The sequence below is a fragment of the Macrobrachium rosenbergii genome, chromosome 44 (genome assembly GCF_040412425.1).
Source record: "Macrobrachium rosenbergii isolate ZJJX-2024 chromosome 44, ASM4041242v1, whole genome shotgun sequence".
Lineage (NCBI taxonomy): Eukaryota > Metazoa > Arthropoda > Malacostraca > Decapoda > Palaemonidae > Macrobrachium > Macrobrachium rosenbergii.
This window is the reverse complement of record NC_089784.1, coordinates 35,584,065-35,603,069: the sequence shown is the minus strand read 5'-3', so window position 1 is coordinate 35,603,069 and position 19,005 is coordinate 35,584,065. Positions and strand designations below refer to the sequence as shown.

The window sequence follows — 19,005 nt, the reverse complement described above, 5'->3', positions numbered from 1 at the left end:
CCAAACAGATATCAAATTACCTCCCCTACTCCCTCTCTCTCTCTCTCTCTCTCTCTCTCTCTCTCTCTCTCTCTCTCTCTCTCTCTCTCCAGATTTCTCCTTTTTTTATTACCGGAATTCTCTAGATCTTGACACTTCTCATAAATGGTACCAACAATCATTGTTTGCATTTCTCTTCTATAATCAAACAGATATCGAATTTCTCTCTCTCTCTCTCTCTCTCTCTCTCTCTCTCTCTCTCTCTCTCTCTCTCTCTCTCTCTCTCTCTCTCCAGATTTCTTTTATTCTTACTGAATTTATCTAGATTTTGTCACTTCTTATAACTGTTGCCTACAATTATCGTATGAATTTTTCTGCTATAATCAAACAGATATCGAATTATCCAAACCCCCCCTCCATAATTCTTTTATTCTTGCTGAATTTATCTAGATTATGTCACTTCGCATAACCGTTACCACCAATTATTGTATGCATTTTTCTTCTATAATCAAACAGATATCGAATTATCTCTCTCTCTCTCTCTCTCTCTCTCTCTCTCTCTCTCTCTCTCTCTCTCTCTCTCATACTTCTGAAGGCAACTAACACCTATAATATTACCGTCGACCAAACCTCATATTAAATAAACATGTATTTGAAGGAGTTTCCTTTGCTGGTCGGATCGTCATAGCAAGGTTGTCCTTGAACTCCATGCAGCGTCACTAAACAAAGGCTACATAGCACAGCAACCGCTGTTGTTACAACAATAGAAAACAACAACAATCACAACAACAACAGAGGTAGAACGTGACGAAGCTTCAAAACAAAAGATTGTTTTTTCTTTTTTTCACGGTTCGAAATCGACCACAACCGTATGAAAGAAAAGTTGGAGAAGAATTAAGACAAAGTCTTTGGTGATTTCTTCACCAATTTGTTTGTTTTCACTGTCACTTTTCCCCTTCTCCACCAGCCCACTTTTCCTCCTCCATTTCCCTCACCCCCTCTCCACACTCCAACAAAACAACATACCTACATAGGCTTCATACAACCTTAAGTGTCATATATTTTACTCTTCCACCAATACATTTGTCTTCGCTGCCACTTTTCCCCCCTCTCACCCCTCCCATCAACAAACCACCACCCTCTAACCCTTCCCCCTCCCTCCCCAACACTCTCCAACAAACCGACACACTCCACAACACTCTCCCACAAACCGACATTCTCCAACAAGTCAACACACACACAGCCTTGTTAGTCATACACTTTTTACGACCGTTTTCCTAATTAAATTCCAACGAAAAGGAACATAGAGGAAGTTTCCGAGTGCGGTCACCTTCGTCAGGTAGTTCATACATTCCCGTGACCAGTGTTATTTGTACTTGTACTTATGCTTCGTCAAATGCTGAAAATCTGCGCGCAAGTACAAGACGTATGAGTTACTGAGCGTTTGGTATACAGTATGCCAACACACGTAGCGTATAACAAAATACAACAAAGCGAGTTTTGCTGTCACTAAAACTATTTTTCTAATTTCGTGTGTAATCACGAGACAGGAAAATATACACAAGCATACATACATGTATAGGTGTATGGTTATGGAATAATCCCAATACAATAAAATCATACATATACATACAAATACAGGTGTATGGTTGGGGTATAATATCCATACAAATTAACAAATATGGGTGTATGGTAAAGATCTAATCCCAATAAGATAAAATCATACGCATACATACAAATATAGTTGTATGGTTAGGTTATAATCCCAATACAAATAAACAGATATGGGTGTATGGTTCAGCTGTAATCCCAATAAAATAAAATCATACACATCCATACAAATACAGGTGTATGGTTAGGATAAAATCTAAGTACAATAAATCATACACAAACATAGATACTTATATAGTTGGCCTGTTAGGATAAAATCCACAAACAATAAATCATACACATATATATATACAAGTATAGATGCATGGTTAGGATGTCATCCCAAACAATAAATCCCACATAAACATGCATACAAATATGTATATGGTTAGCTTATCATCCCCAAACAATAAATCATACTCAGACATACAAGTACAGGTGTATTATCAAAATATAATCCCAATGCAATGCATCATACACAAGCATACATAAAAACATAGGCGTACGGTCAAGATATAATCCCAATACAAAAGGTTTGTTATCCCATAAAAATAAATCATACACAATCATACATAAAAATATAGGTGTATAGTTAAGCTGCGCACAAACAGAAATCCTACGCTACCACAATCTATTTTTGTCTATTTTTTTTCCAGGAGTTATTTCTGGATGTTACCAAGGACACGTATGGAGACGCGGTTGGTCTTTGTCTGAGAACTCCAGGAAAATCTTATTGCGTCCTATAAAAAGACCGAATCTATTTCTGGAAGTCCAGGCATGTAAGCATGCAGCACAACATATTTTCATCTCATGGCGGCCTGGAATTGCTAAGCAAAGCGTTCTTCTCTCAATCTGGAATTGAAATCCTTTTTCTCTCAATCTTGAATCGAGATTTTTTGTCTCAATCTGGAATCTAAATTTTTTGGTCTCAATCCTGGGATCAAGTTTTTTTTTCTCTAAATCTTGAATCGACATTTTTTTTCCTTTAAATCCTGAATCGAGTTTTTTTCTCAACCTGGAATCGAGATTTTTTTCTCTAAATCTGCAATCGAGATTTTTTTTCTCTAAATCTGCAATCGAGATTTTTCTTCTCAAAAATCTTGTATCAAGATTTTTTCTCAATCTGGAATCGAGATTTTTTTCTCAATCTGGAATCAAGATTTTTTCTCCATCTGCAATCGAGATTTTTCTCTCTCGACCTGGAATCGAGATTTTTTTCTCTCAATCTAGAACCAAGATTTTTTTCCTCTCAATCTGAAATTGAGATTTTTTCTCAATCTGGAATCAAGATTTTTTCTCTCAATCTGGAATCAAGATTTTTTTCTCTCAATCTGGAATCGAGATATTTTCTCTCAATCTGGAATCGAGATTTTTCTGTCAATCTGGAATCGAGGTCCTTTTTTTCTTAGCCTAGAATCGAGATTTTGTTTTATTATCCTTAAGTAACTGTGTCTAACTCCAGGAAAATTCCAGAAAATGAAACCGTTTGATGTAGCAATGATCACAAAACCTCAGTTATTGAGGTTTCATAAGAAATTTGGTCTCAAAAAACCTCAGATTACTGAATGTCTCATAAATCTGAAATTACTGAATGTTCTAAAATAAAAAAAAACAACTCGAATTACTGAATGGTCTAAAAAACCGACACTAACCAAAAAAAAAAAAAAAAAATCCTAAATTACTGAATGACATCCACACTCTGACGTCTATTAAAACAAGGATACACACCAGGACAGAAATACACAGAGTGTGTGTGTATTTAGGAGTGTGCCTGTTTTGTTATATATATCATGAACACGAGTTGGTTAACACAATTTGCTAATCTTACCCAAGAATGGTTCATAAACAAATAAATCATACACAAACATACATACTTATGTATAGATGGACTGTTAGGCTTCTACAATCACAAATACCCACAATGAGAAGGACAAAGAATTTTCAGAGTCTGTTTAGTTATATACATCATGAACTGGAGTTGGTTAACACAACCTGTTAAATCTTACCCAACTGGATTTTATAAACAAATATGCGTTCACAAATACACACAAAGAACACCACAGAATTGTAGAAGTATAACTATTTTGTTATAGTATATATCACGAACTCGGGTTGGTTAATAAATTATGTTAGTTTTGCTATACAAATCATGACCTAGAGTCGGTTACCACAATACGTTAATCTTACCCAAGACTGGATTTTAACATCATTGTGGTTTGAGAACACTCAAAGTAACCTATGACAATCGCTAACAAAACCATTTGAAACATATTGTAGTTATTTTGAAAAAAAAAAAAACCTTGGATGTCATAATTCTTCCCTAAAATGAACGGTACTTTTACATACATAAAACGCAAGTGTATAGTACTCTTAGTTTTTTGGTTTCACAAAAGCCGCCCTAGAAGAATTTAACTTACAAAAGTAATTATGAGTAATTCTAACCTTCAAGCCCTCCATTCGCAGTTGACTCTGTCCGTGTCAATGCCTGCAGAGGGAGACGTCTCAACAACTACGCATCAGGATATGCTATTCCAGAAGGCCCCGGGTCCTGGAATATCGCAGGAGGACATATGGACGATCCACTGTCTGTGCGGAGTCAGTACTTTGTTCCATTCCGGAAATTTCCCCCATAAAAATGTTATGAAAGAGCTTGAGAAAAGCATATTTTCAAGGGTAGATATAACACTTACATTCAACTTCCATTCAGAAACAGGCATGGCAACGCCACGTTACGTCCACGCACGAAAGCACAACAACACACAATGCTCTCGAAGTCCGTGCTCGTTCCAGGACCTGAGATGTGTCAGGCCTCTGGAAACCTCTTTCCGGTACCTGAGATGTTTGTCAGACCTCTGGAAACGTCTTCCCAGGACCTTAGATGTGAGAGACCTCCTGGAAACGTCTTTCCAGGCCTGAGGTGTGTGAGACCTCTGGAAACGTCCTTCCAGGGCCTTAGACGTGTGAGACCTCTGGAAACGTCTTTCCAGGACCTTAGATGTGTGAGACCTCTGGAAACGTCTTTCCATGACCTAAGGTGTGTGAGACCTCTGGAAACCTCTATGTCTCTCTTGACCTTGGCCGGAGGAGAGAGGGCAACACCATCACGCGAGAGGCACTGACTGACCGAGGCACTAAGAGCGAGCGAGAGAGCGACCCAGGGGCCCTTCCAGATACGAAATATTTCCAGCATGTTCTATGCATCAACCTCTCTGCAAGGCGTAGTAGAGCGGCACCGCTGTGCTCTCTTTTCTTCGCTCTCTCTCTATCTCTCTTTCCTCGATGACGACACAACTCTCTTTCTTTCTCTCTACACGCCCAGGGACCGCCCTCGGAGGAGAGGACAGAGGAGGGGGGTGTGCCCCCTCCCCTCCCTTCCTCTCCTCCTCCTACCCACCATCTTCTCCTCCTTCTTCGCCCTCCAGCTCCGCGTTCCCCGGGAGCCATGAGGTCAATCGAGGGTATACCCCCTGCAAATGCGGGATATACACAAGCACGCAGAACTGGAAACGGCGGCGGTAACCTCACCCCCACCACCCCTTCCTCCCCTACCCTGGTCCCCCCGCCCCCTGACCCCCCACTCCCAGAAACAGGAACCGCAGCATGTCGGTGCCAACTCGCGAACTACAATGAAATGCTTGGTGGTTCTCGGTTCCTTTTTTCTGAGGTGGTCCCTGGCACACATACACACACACACACACACACACACAGAGAGAGAGAGAGAGAGAGAGAGAGAGAGAGACTGTTTGCCTCCTCCTGGAAGCCTCTCGAATACCATGTATGTAGTTAGTAGTGCCAAAGAGAAACCTCATTTTGGAAAACAAAAAACGGAAAAAGGACACAGAAGGCATGATGATAGAGGCAAGGGCCTCCCTTAGGAGGAGGAGGAGGAGGAAGAGGAGGAGGAGGAGGAGGAGGAGGACCTAGATAGATGCGCATGGCATTCGAGAGGTGGCCAGGCCCCTATGTCAGCTGCTTCTGCTTCTGCTGGTAAAGGCGGCGACGGCGCAGCAGCAGCAGCAGCAGCAGCAGTATCTCTCTCTCTCTCTCTCTCTTTTGAAACCACCAGCAACACCACCCGCCCACCACAAAAGCTCTCAGCTCTTTAACTTAAAATTTCACAACATATCCCTCATTCTTCCTCTTCCACTTTTACCCTCACTACGTAAAAATATTTAGAGAGAGAGAGAGAGAGAGAGAGAGAGAGAGAGAGAGAGAGAGAGAGAGAGAGAGAGAGAGAGAGAGAGAGAGGTCAAAAGTTCAGAGAGATATGGGCCCACACAATCTACGTATTCACGTTAAGCTAAAAATAGCATCCATACAGTCACGTCACTAAGAATGTAAAGATAAAGAATAAAGAATAAAGATGAATGTAAAGAATAAAGATAAAGAACAAAATCCAGGTTAAACCGACATCAGTTGATGCATAAACGCAAAATGACTTGTTCCACTTCAATGGTGACGAAGATATTTTCAGAATGGCGCAACAATCTCTGTCCCCCCAGAGAGAGAGAGAGAGAGAGAGAGAGAGAGAGGTGTATAATGACGTAATTCCTCCAACCCCCGTTTCAGTCAAGACGACGCAGCAGAGGCAGGTCGTGAAGGCAGATCAATCAACAACGACCTCTTTTGTCGTTACAGTAAGGGTCTGTCCCAACACGTATACAGTTATGCTAAGTCTCTCTCTCTCTCTCTCTCTCTCTCTCTCTCTCTCTCTCTCTGTAACCAAAGCAACGATAAACAATAACTAGCCACGCGAACCGGTTGTCAAAAGACCTGAAGATGTGATTAGTTTGACACGAAAGCCTTTGAAATATTATATACACCTAAACAATAATAATAATAACAATAATAATAATAATAATTGACATAGTTACTAGGCAACAAATAAAAAACAATAAACATAAACAACTGATTCCAGATTGCTAGAGAGAGAGAGAGAGAGAGAGAGAGAGAGAGAGAGAGAGAGAGAGAGAGAGAGAGAGAGAGTTGCATAACGTCAAGCAATACAATGTAACCTATATAGTCAGCCGCTTCAAGAACATGAAGAACATGAGGTGATTCTAAACAATGAGAGAGAGAGAGAGAGAGAGAGAGAGAGAGAGAGAGAGAGAGAGAGAGAGAGAGAGAGAGAGAGTCTTCAATAACCGTTCCAGCCAGTAAAAGGTCGACATGCAATGCGGTTAAGTTCGATCGACTTTTACACCCGCAACTGGAATTTGAGAGAGAGAGAGAGAGAGAGAGAGAGAGAGAGAGAGAGAGAGAGAGAGAGTCTTCCTCCACTTCTGAGGCTAATATGATTACAATTTTGTTTACAGGATAAAGTAATTTACAATATATTTAATAAACAAAATTTCACATATTAGTGAAAAAAATTCACAATATTTCGCAAATTTGTGGAAAAAGTTAAAAAAAAAGTTAAAATAAAAAAACGTGAAAGGGATATCACAAATAAACTGTTTTTAATTTTTAAATTAAGATGCAAAGTTTATCATCACCACACAACCAAGACAGGGTTGAAATGAATTAAAGAAAGGGGGAGGGGGTTATCCACGATGGAGGGGAGGGAGAAAGAGGGAGAAGAGGACGGGAGTGGGGAAAGGGAAGATGAGTGACAGCTACAGAGTAGATTCCCCAAACCAGAACAGGGATTTAAAATTTCCCAGAAAGACTGTAGGCCTATATCCACGCTTCATAAACGCGTTACCTTGGAGGAGGAGGAGGAGGAGGCGGGGAAGGCGAGGGGAAGGGGGAAGGCGAGGGGAGAGGGGATGGGAGTTACAGTTATAGTGTCTGAAGCGGATTATCAAAACCGGAACAGGTATCTAAAATCTCCCAGACAGAGCCATAACCTCCTCTTGACCTCACAATCTTCTAAAATGTTCACAAACTTTTAAATCAGGGGTAACAACAAGGCTCGTAAACCATATATAGGCCTGTCCTCAATGACAATAACCGTTCACAAAGCACACACTCGTTACAGGGAGCCATATCAATACCTTGAGAGAGAGAGAGAGAGAGAGAGAGAGAGAGAGAGAGAGAGAGAGAGAGAGAGAGAGAGAGATGGTCCATCCAAGCCAAGGTTGTAAGGTCTATACATAAGTATAGGCCTTACAACCTATATAGGATAGGCCTATATATGGTTTACGAGCCTCGTTGTTACCCATGATTTAAAAGTTTGTGGACATTTTAGAAGATTGTGAGGGCAAGAGGAAGTTGTGTTGACCTGATGACCTCTGTGATTGGTGATCAATGTTGACAACTTATAGGTTTTTTTTTTTGGAATTCGTATCATTTACATATGAAGAGGTATTATAGTTTAGTATGAAGAGGTATTATAGTTTAGTAAGAGAAGGGAGAAAAAGATTAGACAACACACTGTTTTTCTAATGAGAGAGAGAGACAGAGAGAGAGAGAGAGAGAGAGAGAGAGAGAGAGAGAGAGAGAGAGAGAGAGAGAGAGAGTCCATCCAAGCCAAGGCTGCAAGTTCTATACATAAGTAAGAGGAAGGAAACGATTAAGGTAACACACTGTTTGTCTAATGAGAGAGAGAGAGAGAGAGAGAGAGAGAGAGAGAGAGAGAGAGAGAGAGAGAGAGAGAGAGAGAGAGAATGATCAAATCTAACTTAAAATAAACACAAACTATCTACCTTTGTTCCCGTAAAATGTCACATGCACAAACAATCCCTTGCCCCATACATAAACGAAAACAAACAATACATCTCTCCACCACAACCTCCATCACCACCACCACACCTCCTCCAAACCACCCCCCCAACACTAACGAGACATAATCGGATAGCAATAAACAGGTATGTACTGAAGTGTGGTCTCACTCGATGACGTCACAGCCCTCTCTCTCTCTCATAGAGTTGAATGTAACGTTTTTAAATTTAAATGGGAAATAAACCATTAACATTTAAATTAGTTATATTAGAACGTGTGTCTGTACAAGATATGAACACTCTCTCTCTCCCCCTCTCTCTCATACGGAATAGGGATTAACAAGCTTTAAATTTCAATGGGAAATATACCATTAAAATTTAATTCGTAAATAATAACGTGAAAATATGTATTGCATTACACCTCTCTCTCTCTCTCTCTCTCTCTCTCTCTCTCTCTCTCTCTCTCTCTCTCTCTCTCTCCCGGAAAACAAACTGACAAAGGTAAGCCTAGTATATAAGGTGACTGCACAGCTGGGAGGACCAGAATCAGCCTAGCTCAGAGAGAGAGAGAGAGAGAGAGAGAGAGAGAGAGAGAGAGAGAGAGAGAGAGAGAGAGAGAGAGAGGATATTGCTGCAACGCATTAAGCCTTTCCATTGATCACAAACAGGCAGCCAGCCAGCCTCTCTCTCTCTCTCTCTCTCTCTCTCTCTCTCTCTCTCTCTCAATTGATTGAGGAGGAGGAGATGTCCATGATTAAAAACAATCAATAGATGGGTGACACGGATGAGTGTTGAACCGGTATGGGTGCTTCTCATCATGCAAATCACAGGCACGTAACAAAAGTAAAGCGCGAAGCGTGATGATATATATTTGGTAAACAATACATACTAGGTCTATTCCAGCACACGTCATTCAAAATATGAACTCCTAATTAGTTGCCAAATATAGAATAACTAGGCCTAAAGTGTGATAGTGATATGTATTTGATAAACAATTCATAGTCCTACTCCAGCATATGTCATTCACAATATGGACTCGCAATTAGCTCCCAAATATCGTGATGGAACAAAACACAAAAAGGTTGCATATAGCTGGGCTTATACGGATGTGCATTATGTGTGTTTGATCAACACACAGGCCTATTCCAGCATATATCATTCACAACACTGACTCGCGATCAGTTGCCAGATTTCGAATAACTAGGCCTATCAAGTGTGAATAATGCTATGTACTTGATAAACAATATATAGGCCTATTCCAGCATACTTCAGTCACAATATGGACTCGTGTCTGAATAATATGTATTTGATAAAGAATATATAGGCCTATTCCAGCATACATCATTCACAATATGGAATCGTGTGTCAATATGTATTTGATGTATTTGTCAATAATATGTATGTGATAAAGAATATACAGGCCTGTTCCAGTATACATCATTCACAATATGGACTCGTATGTCAATAATATATATCTGATGTATTTGTCAATAATATGTATTTGATAAAGAATATATAGGCTTATTCCAGCATACATCATTCACAATATGGGCTCGTAATTAGTCGCAAAATCTCGCAATGGACCTAAACACTAATGTCATTACTGCCCAATAAGCTTCAAAACGATTGCATAAGACACGCGTGTGAATAATACGTATTTGATAAACAATACATGGGCCTATGACAAGACACGCCATTCACAGTGCTGACTCGTAATCAGTTCCAAATATTGCAATAGTAAGAGACTAGAATGTCACTACTGCCTGACGATATTCGGAACGGCTGCACAGCGCTAGGCCTACAAATGTGTGAATAATAATATGTATCTGATCAACAATACATAGGCCTATCACAGGAAACGTCATTCACAACACTGACTACTCGCAATTAATTGCCAAATATCGCAATGGAACAAAACGAATACCAGCACTGGCTAACAAGATTAAAAAACGATTGCATATAGCTAGGCGTACGCTAAACAAGTGTGAATAATGATATGCATTTGATAGGCCTACACGAGTGTGAATAATGATATGCATTGTGATTACGAAAAAAAATAATAAACGAACTTTGCATACGTAACACGTAACAGGAACCAACATAAATCCCTCGATACAGACATATAACCATACACTTACAAAGTGTAGGCCTAGATACGATGAAGGAACACAAACACTACACAAATACACACTTAAATACACACTTAGGCTTACTTACCTTCAAGTCTAATCCTCTCTAGTTTTTCCTTGTAAATCCTCCCCTGTTGCGCCATAGTCATCATGAGCAAGCAACTCTTTTTACGAAGAAACCTCCATTTGTTATAAAACAAACCAACAGACCATTCGGTCTGTGTCTCCTTCCACGAAAGAGGTCTGGTAAATCGGTCCGGGATCACACAAAAAACGGTCAGTGTTGCTCATTGTTTATAGACCTTTAACGGTTAGCCATTAATTAAAAGGTTTATCTCCTGCCATCTAACTTCTTCAATCGTTGTCCTCCATCTACAGTGGACTGTATATTTCCTCATTCTGTAGAGAATGCCGTCTATAATCGTCCTCTATTTCTGTATGAACTATAGGGCTACAGGTGACTGTATATATATCCCATTTCGTTCTCAAAGCCGGCTGTAATCATCTTCCATTTCTGTAAACTCCTGATCTAAAAGTGATTGTAGGCTATTTCTATTCATTCTGTAAAGAAAGCCGTCTGTAATCATCCTCCATTTCTGTAAACTCCTGATCTACAGGTGACTGTATATACCTCCTCATTTTGCAGAGAATGTCAACCGTAATCATCCTCCATTTCTGTAAACTCCTGATCTACAGGTGACTGTATATCTATTCATTTCGTAGAGAAAGCCGTCTGTATCCATCCTCCATTCCTGTAACAACTGCAAAGCTACAGGTGACTGTATATCTCCTCATTGTCACAAAAACCGTCTGTAATCATCCCAATTTTTAAAGATACTTCTGATCTACAGGTGACTGTATATATCTCCTCATTCTGTAGAGGAAGCCCTCAGTATCCATCCTCCATTCCTGTGACAACTCCAAAGCTACAGGTGACTGTATATTATATCTCCCCTGTGTCTCCTCACAATTCTCCAGACCCACCTATAGCCAGCGGGGCGTTGTTATGTAACAAGAGTCTCACGTGATGATGACGAATGCACCGAAGACCACTGAGAGAGAGAGAGAGAGAGAGAGAGAGAGAGAGAGAGAGAGAGAGAGAGAAGACGTAGGTAGTAGTACAGAAGGTATAAGTTATATATAATACAGAAGGTTTAAGTTATATAGCTATAAGGTTATAAATACAAGGGTCAGTTTTCAACTTTGCGTTACATTTTCGGCGGACGTCACGAAACAGGACTCAGTTAGGGGGTTGGGGGAAGAGGAGGGGGAAGGGGTGGCCTTATGCGTGGATGAATGACGAATGGATATTCGTGCCACGAAATCAAGTAAACAAATAAATGAACAGATAAAAATGAACGACAAATTATGACGTTGAATCGTACGCACAAAACTGAACTGAGATATAAAACTGAGTAAATATATACTTTCTTTGTTTTTGTTTGTTTTTCTAAACAAAAACACAAAAAAACACAAGAGTACTACAATAAACAAACAATTAAACAAACATTAACGAGTATATGTTAACACCGAATTGGGTAAAAAATAATAAATAAATATTAAAAACAAAAATAAAAAAATAAATCAAAATGAGTGACACAAGATTCATCATCCACCTTCTTCAGATACATTTCCAAAGGCGTGTGATTTGGCCGATATTTTCGAGTGCTTGCGTGCGTGCAATGCACGCGCGCGCGCGCTTTCAACACTGGCTCCCATCAGCCCACGCCTTCTGCTGGTGCACGCAAAGGACCGCCTTTGCGTGTATAAATACACGCCGAAGGAGGAGCACGCACAAACGGATACACAAACATGGTTCTTCAGTGGGGGCCCCGGACGACCGTTCACTACCGCAGCCGACACGCAACTGACGGAGAGAGAGAGAGAGAGGGAGAGCAAGCCAGAGAGCGAGCGAGCGAGCGGCAGCAGAGAGAGAGAGAGAGAGAGAGAGAGAGAGAGAGAGAGAGAGAGAGAGAGAGCCTTCTTCTACTACGAGCAAGAGAGCCCTGCTGTCGCTGCCTGTGCCTTGCTGGCTGGTTGTTTGACGGTCCACCACCGTTTGTGGCCATCACCAACACCATCACCAACGCCAACACCAGACATCAACACCATCACCAACCACCAACAACACCATCACCAATACGATCACCACCCACCAACACCAACCACCAACACCATCACCAACACCAATCACCAACACCAACACTATCACCAACACCACCACAAACAACGTCACCAACCACCAATGCCATCATCAACCACCAACACCAACCACCAACAACACAAACAACATCCCCAACACCAACCACCAACACCATTACCAACACCAATCACCAACACCAACCACCATCACCAACACCAACACTATCACCAACACCACCACGAACAACGTCACCAACCACCAACCACCAATGCCATCATCAACCACCAACACCAACACCAACCACCAACAACACAAACAACATCCCCAACACCAACCACCAACACCATCACCAACCACCAACGACCATCACCAACCACCAACATCATCACCAACCACCAACACTATCACTAACACAAACCACCAGCCTCCAACACCAACCACCATCACCAACGACCAACACCAACATCAACCACCATCACCAACCACCAACACCAGCACCATCACCAACAACCAACACCAACACCATCACTAACTCCAACACCATCAACAGCCACCAACACCATCACCAACAAACAACACCAACACCATCACCAACCACAAACACCATCAAGACCAAGACCAACACCACCCACCAACAGCATCACCAACTCCAACCACCAATACCAACACCAACCAAAACAACAACACCAACACCATCACCAACCACCAACAACAACAAAACTAACCACAATCACCAACCATCAACACCAATCACCAACACCACCATCACCAACAACAACCAACTGACACCTATCACCATCATCAACCACCAACACCATCATCAACCACCAACACCATCAACAACCACCAGCACCATCACCAACACCAACCTAGCTAACGAGAGAGAGAGAGAGAGAGAGAGAGAGAGAGAGAGAGAGAGAGAGAGAGAGAGAGAGAGTGCTTGTGCAATGATTGACCAAAAAGAACGTACGATAATAATTACGAGATGTGATAAGACAACATTCAAGACATGAAATTACAGCGAGAGAAAGAGAGAGAGAGAACGTGTGTGTACACGGTTGACAAAAAATGTACGATAATAATTACGGGAAGAAATAAGATACGACAAATCATTCCATGTCCTGAACTGAGAGAGAGAGAGAACGGGGAAAATATATAGAGAGCAAATGCATTTTTTGTGTATTTCTGTGTTACTGTATTGTTGTGTTGCCATACTGCTGTATTGCTGTGTTGCTGTTTACTGTACTGCTGTAATTGCTGAGTTGCCGTATTGCTGCATTGCTTTTTTGATGTTGCTGTTTTGCTGCATTGCTGTTGCTGGTTTTCTGTATTGCTAAATTGCTGTGTTGCAGTTGCATTTCTGTTTTCCAGTGCTGCTATACTGCTGCATTGTTGTATTAATATATTGCTGTATTGCTAAATTGCTGTCTTGCAGTTGCATTTCTGTTTTCCAGTGCTGTTATATTGCTGCACTGTTGTATTGATATATTGCTGTATTGCTTAATTGCTGTTGCTATATTGCTGCTGTGTTATGTGTTGCTATATTGCTGCACTGCTCTATTGCTGTAAAAATGCAGCTATTGCATTATCAACACATGCGATGCTCAGGAGAATAATAATTATGCTGCAGTATGTGATTAGCTGGAGAGAGAGAGAGAGAGAGAGAGAGAGAGAGAGAGAGAGAGAGAGAGAGAGAGAGAGAGAGAGAGAGAGAGAGAGAGAGATTACTAAAAAGAGGAAAATATCAAATATGAGAAAAATTTTTTATGAAAGGTCACGTGATAAATAGGACGGACTTTCAAGACAATTAAAAAAGATATCGAACTTTTCTTTTTATTTTTATATTAGTTTTTGTAAATCATTCGAATGAAGAGTACAGAATGAAAAGAATATAAAAGTGGCCATGCAAAGAACATATATACATACATATATATTATATATGTATATATATATATATATGTATATATATATACATATACTGTATATATATATATATAATGGGTGTGACGAGATATGCATTAATAAATTTAAAATTCAAAATATGACTTAAACTAGAGATGCTGCAGATAAGTTGCTAGGCATGTGAATCAATTGTACATTATCTTTAAAAACAAGAAAAATACCAGTAATATAGTAATACAACAAGAAACCATAAAAAGGCAACAGCATATATATATATATATATAAATATATATATATATATATATATATATATATATATATATATATATATATATATATATATATATATATATATATATATATATAGAAGAGAATTACTTAATTACTTGTTATTATTATTATTATTATTATATTTTACAGGAGATGAACCCTATTCATATGGAACAACCCCACAAGGGCCACAGACTTGAAATTCAAGCTCCCAAAGAATATGTGTTGTTCACTAGAAAGAATTAACAGAAGATAACAGAAAATAGACAGAAGTGAATCACTTATTATTATTATTATTATTATTATTATTATTATTATTATTATTATTATTATTATTCAGAAGATGAACCCTATTCATATGGAACAAGCCCACCAAAGGGGCCAATGACTTGAATTTCAAGCTTCCAGAGAATAAGGCGCCCATATGAAAGAAGTAACAGAAGGTAAAAGGAACTACAGAGAGAAGAGATCAGTTATTAGAAAAGAAAAAATAAAATAACAAATAACTAAATAGATAAAAATACGAGTAAAAATTGCGAAGAAGCTGCTTCTGCACAATCGAGTTTTCTGTACGGCCGCTACAGCGCATAATCAAGGCCACCGAAAACAGATCAATCTTTCGGTGGTCTCGGTATAATGCTGTATGAGCCCCGGCCCATGAAACTTTAACCACGGCCCGGTGGTGGCCTATCCTAAATCGCTGCCAGAAGCAAGGATTATGGCTAATTTTAACCTTAAATAAAATCAAAACTACAGAGGCTAGAGGGCTTCACTTTGGTATTTTTGATGACTGGAGGGTGGATGATCACCATATCAATTTGCAGCCCTCTAGCCTCAGTAGTTTTTAAGATCTGAGGGCGGACAGAAAAAGTGGGGACAGAAAAAGTGCGGACGGACAGACAAAGCCGCCACAATAGTTGTCTTTTCAGAAAACTAAAAACGTAATAAAAAGGACCAGAATTATTAAGTATTACTTTTTCTTCTTGGATTTGATCACGTAGGCTGGAAATAAATAAATGGTATAAAGAAAAGAGAGGTTGACCTCGATTCCCCGGCCAATGTAGTGGCATGGAGTGGTATTAACACACCGCAAGGCATAGGTGAGTGGCGCATTATGTATAAGAGAGGAAGGGGGATGGGGGGCAGGGGGGGGAGAAGGGAGAGGCAGATAACTCTGGACTGCTAATCAGGCATCTGTGTTGACTCTGTGAAAGGTTTCTTCCTGCCCTAAAGCAATTCTCCTTTTATTCTATGATTTTCTTACATATTTATCTATTTATTTATTTATTTATTAATTTGTTAATTTATTTTTTCTTTTCTAGTATCTGATATCTTCTTTCTGTTTGTCCTATTACCTTCTGCTAGTAATTCCAATTGAATACCATAATATTCTTTGGAAGCTTGAATTTCGAGTCAGAATGGGCTCTTTGGTGATCTTGCCCCATATGAATAGGGTTCAGCTTCTGAATAATAATAATAATAATAATAATAATAATAATAATAATAATAATAATAATAATAATATTTCTCTCCAATCTATTTTCTGTTATCTTCTGTTATTTCTTTCAAATGAACACCATAATAATTTTTTCATGCTTGATTTTCAAGGCAGTAGCCCTTTTGGTGGACTTGGTCCATATGAATTCGGTTCAGCTTCTGAATAATAATAATAATAATAATAATAATAATAATAATAATAATAATAATAATAATAATAATAATAATAATAATGATAATAATAAACCCACAAGCCTGGTAACCCTCTACGACCGATTATAAGTCAAATACCAACTCCGACCTACAACATCAAGAAGAGACATAATGATCTCCTCACTCCATACATCCCTGACAGGTACTGTCTCCAGTCGTCTACTGATTTTTTTATGTAAACTTCGAGACTCTCCGTCTACAGGTATCATCGACTCTCTTGACGTCGTCGAGAGCTCCTTCACGAACGTTCCAGTCGATGAGAGACGATTGAGCATATCCTCGATATAGTATACAGATGTGAGGACACACAGGCTTTGAACATCCCCGAAGAAGCAACTGAAAGCCCCTTCTTGAAACATGCATCAAGAAGCTCCCCCCCCGCCCCCGCCCCCACAACAATTCACCACCTATAGAAGCCAGATGGACCGCGTGGCAATGGGATCCCCATTAGGGGTTCTATTTGTCAATTTCTAAATGAGTGTCGTTGAGAGGGTTTTCGATTTTAAGAAGGACTTTTGAAGAATGTTCCATCATCCGCTTCACGCGTGAACGAAGTGCTGATGGTGCCCAGGTCCAGCGAGTGCCCAGACAGGTATAAAAGATTTGTGGTAAATGCCTTCGTCGTCGCGCCCCCACACGCTTCTCCACGTGGAGAGGAACCCCACGAGGGAGATCGAAAGGTCCTCACAAATCCTCATCAATAACAACATTGCAAATCACATGCACCAAAAGTATTTAGAGGATGAAAAGGCTATTAGGAAAAAAATAAAGGAAAGTGCCTCCCCCACTGTAGAACGGGATAAAACCAGCCTCATAATTGATTATAAAAGCATGGAAACCAGCCAGCTGCTTCTGAAAAACAACCCAGGGCCCCCAGAAACGTCTTTGAAGAGAAGCGTCAGCTACGAATTCACATGCGCCATGGAAGGATGCCACCTCTCATATATCGGGACGACCACCACCACCACACTCTCAATTCGTCTCTCTCCTGCCACCTTCAAGAAGGAGCTATTTTAGTTTTCTGTAAAAGAAAACTATTGTGCCGGTTTTGCCTGCCCGTCCACACTTTATTCTGTCCGCCCTCAGATCTAAAAAACTACTAAGGCTAGAGTGATACAAATTGGTATGTTGATCATCCACCCTCCAAATATCAAACATACCAAATTACAGCCCCCAAGCCTCAGTAGTGTTTGTTCTATTTAAGGTTAAAGTTAGCCATAATCGTGCTTCTGGCAACGATACAGGATAGGCCACCACCGCCCCGTGGTTAAAGTTTCATGGGCAGTGGCTTATACAGCATTATACCGAGACCACCAAAAGATAGATCTATTTTCGGTGTCCTTCATTACACGCTATAGCGGCTGTACAGAAAACTCGACTGCACCGAAGGAACTTCGGCGCATTTTTTTTCACTTGTTAACCATTATAGCGAAAATCACAACAGACGACCAGAAAGAGCTGCGCTTATAAAGAACATAAGAGTTATAGACCAAACACCGGACCGACGGCGTCTACGGGCTCTCGAGGCACTGCATATATTAGAAAAAACTAGTGTCAACACTGTGAAAAGAGCAGAATTTCTTCCCACCATCGAAAGGAGAAATATAAGAAATCAACTGACAACAAACACCGTCACGAAAGAGAGAGAGAGAGAAAGCACCGGATAACGACGACATGTCACCCGGACGGCCTATAATACCTTTACCACAACAGGGAGGGGAGGGGGTTACCAGAGCCAACACTCACCTCCAGCTAGCAACACAGGTTAGGCCTACAGGAGATCTCAACGCCTCAAGGACAGATTGCGTCACCAACCTATGACCAATTAAAATTCTTGCCTACTGACCGACCCACCTACTGTATAGTGTTAACACCGTGCCTGCTATAAATATTTGTACATCACGTATCTTAATTCAATTGCATTTGTGCTCCCACAGATGAATGCCGGTGCGCTGTCGACACGTTAGAGGAAACAAACCTATGACAGAAATCTTTGTATGGCCATAGAAACCTGATATACCAGCTATATGCTGATGATAAAAAGATAAGAAGAAAAATAGAGAAGACTCTACATAAACTAAGTGCCGTGGAAACAGCTATAATAATAATAACAGTAATAATAATAGGAATTGGGAGTTAATGGATGAATGTGTCAGATAAACCTACTGCTGTGCACTAGATCATAAGTACAATAAAGTCTTAGTGACTACGAAATAAACAAATAAAATTTCAACGAATGAACAACTGTAGGTATTTAAAAAAAAAATCCGCCAAGAAATAGAAATAATCAAATAGAAATAGCAAATCTGGTGGAAATTAATTCTCTCATTAACGGAATGAAGGTCAGTCGCGCCTGTAATTACACCCACGCGCATGCGCGTGCTCTGACAAGAAAAAAAAACTTAATAGTCTGTGGCTTCAAAATGAATTCCATGTGTTAACATAAATTGCAAAAATAAGAAAATTTTTAAATTAACAATTCAGCTGTGGCTTCAACATGAATTTCATGTGTTATATATTTTAATTATAATCTAAAGTTAAATTTAACCCTTCAGAGAGA

At 40.0% G+C, this 19,005-nt stretch overlaps 1 protein-coding gene across 9 annotated transcripts in view; it reads right to left on the bottom strand.

Annotated features, from left to right (window-relative positions):
• The window catches only part of Rpb8 (DNA-directed RNA polymerases I, II, and III subunit Rpb8), a 450,933-nt gene that overhangs the window by 153,377 nt on the left and 278,551 nt on the right, over positions 1 to 19,005 (bottom strand). Inside the window, exons 1-2 of one of the 9 annotated variants that reach the window (XM_067088341.1) lie at positions 12,233 to 12,287; positions 10,509 to 11,172 (exon numbers count right to left, since the gene is read on the bottom strand). The exons of 3 other annotated variants lie outside the window; for them this stretch is intronic. In XM_067088341.1, coding sequence (XP_066944442.1) covers positions 10,509 to 10,572 — 64 coding nt within the window. In that variant the 5' untranslated portion in view covers positions 10,573 to 11,172; positions 12,233 to 12,287. Of the gene's footprint in view, positions 1 to 10,508; positions 11,490 to 12,036; positions 12,197 to 12,232; positions 12,288 to 19,005 lie in introns of those variants that run through there. 5 more of the 9 variants (XM_067088342.1, XM_067088336.1, XM_067088339.1 and 2 more) reach the window with 5 other exon arrangements.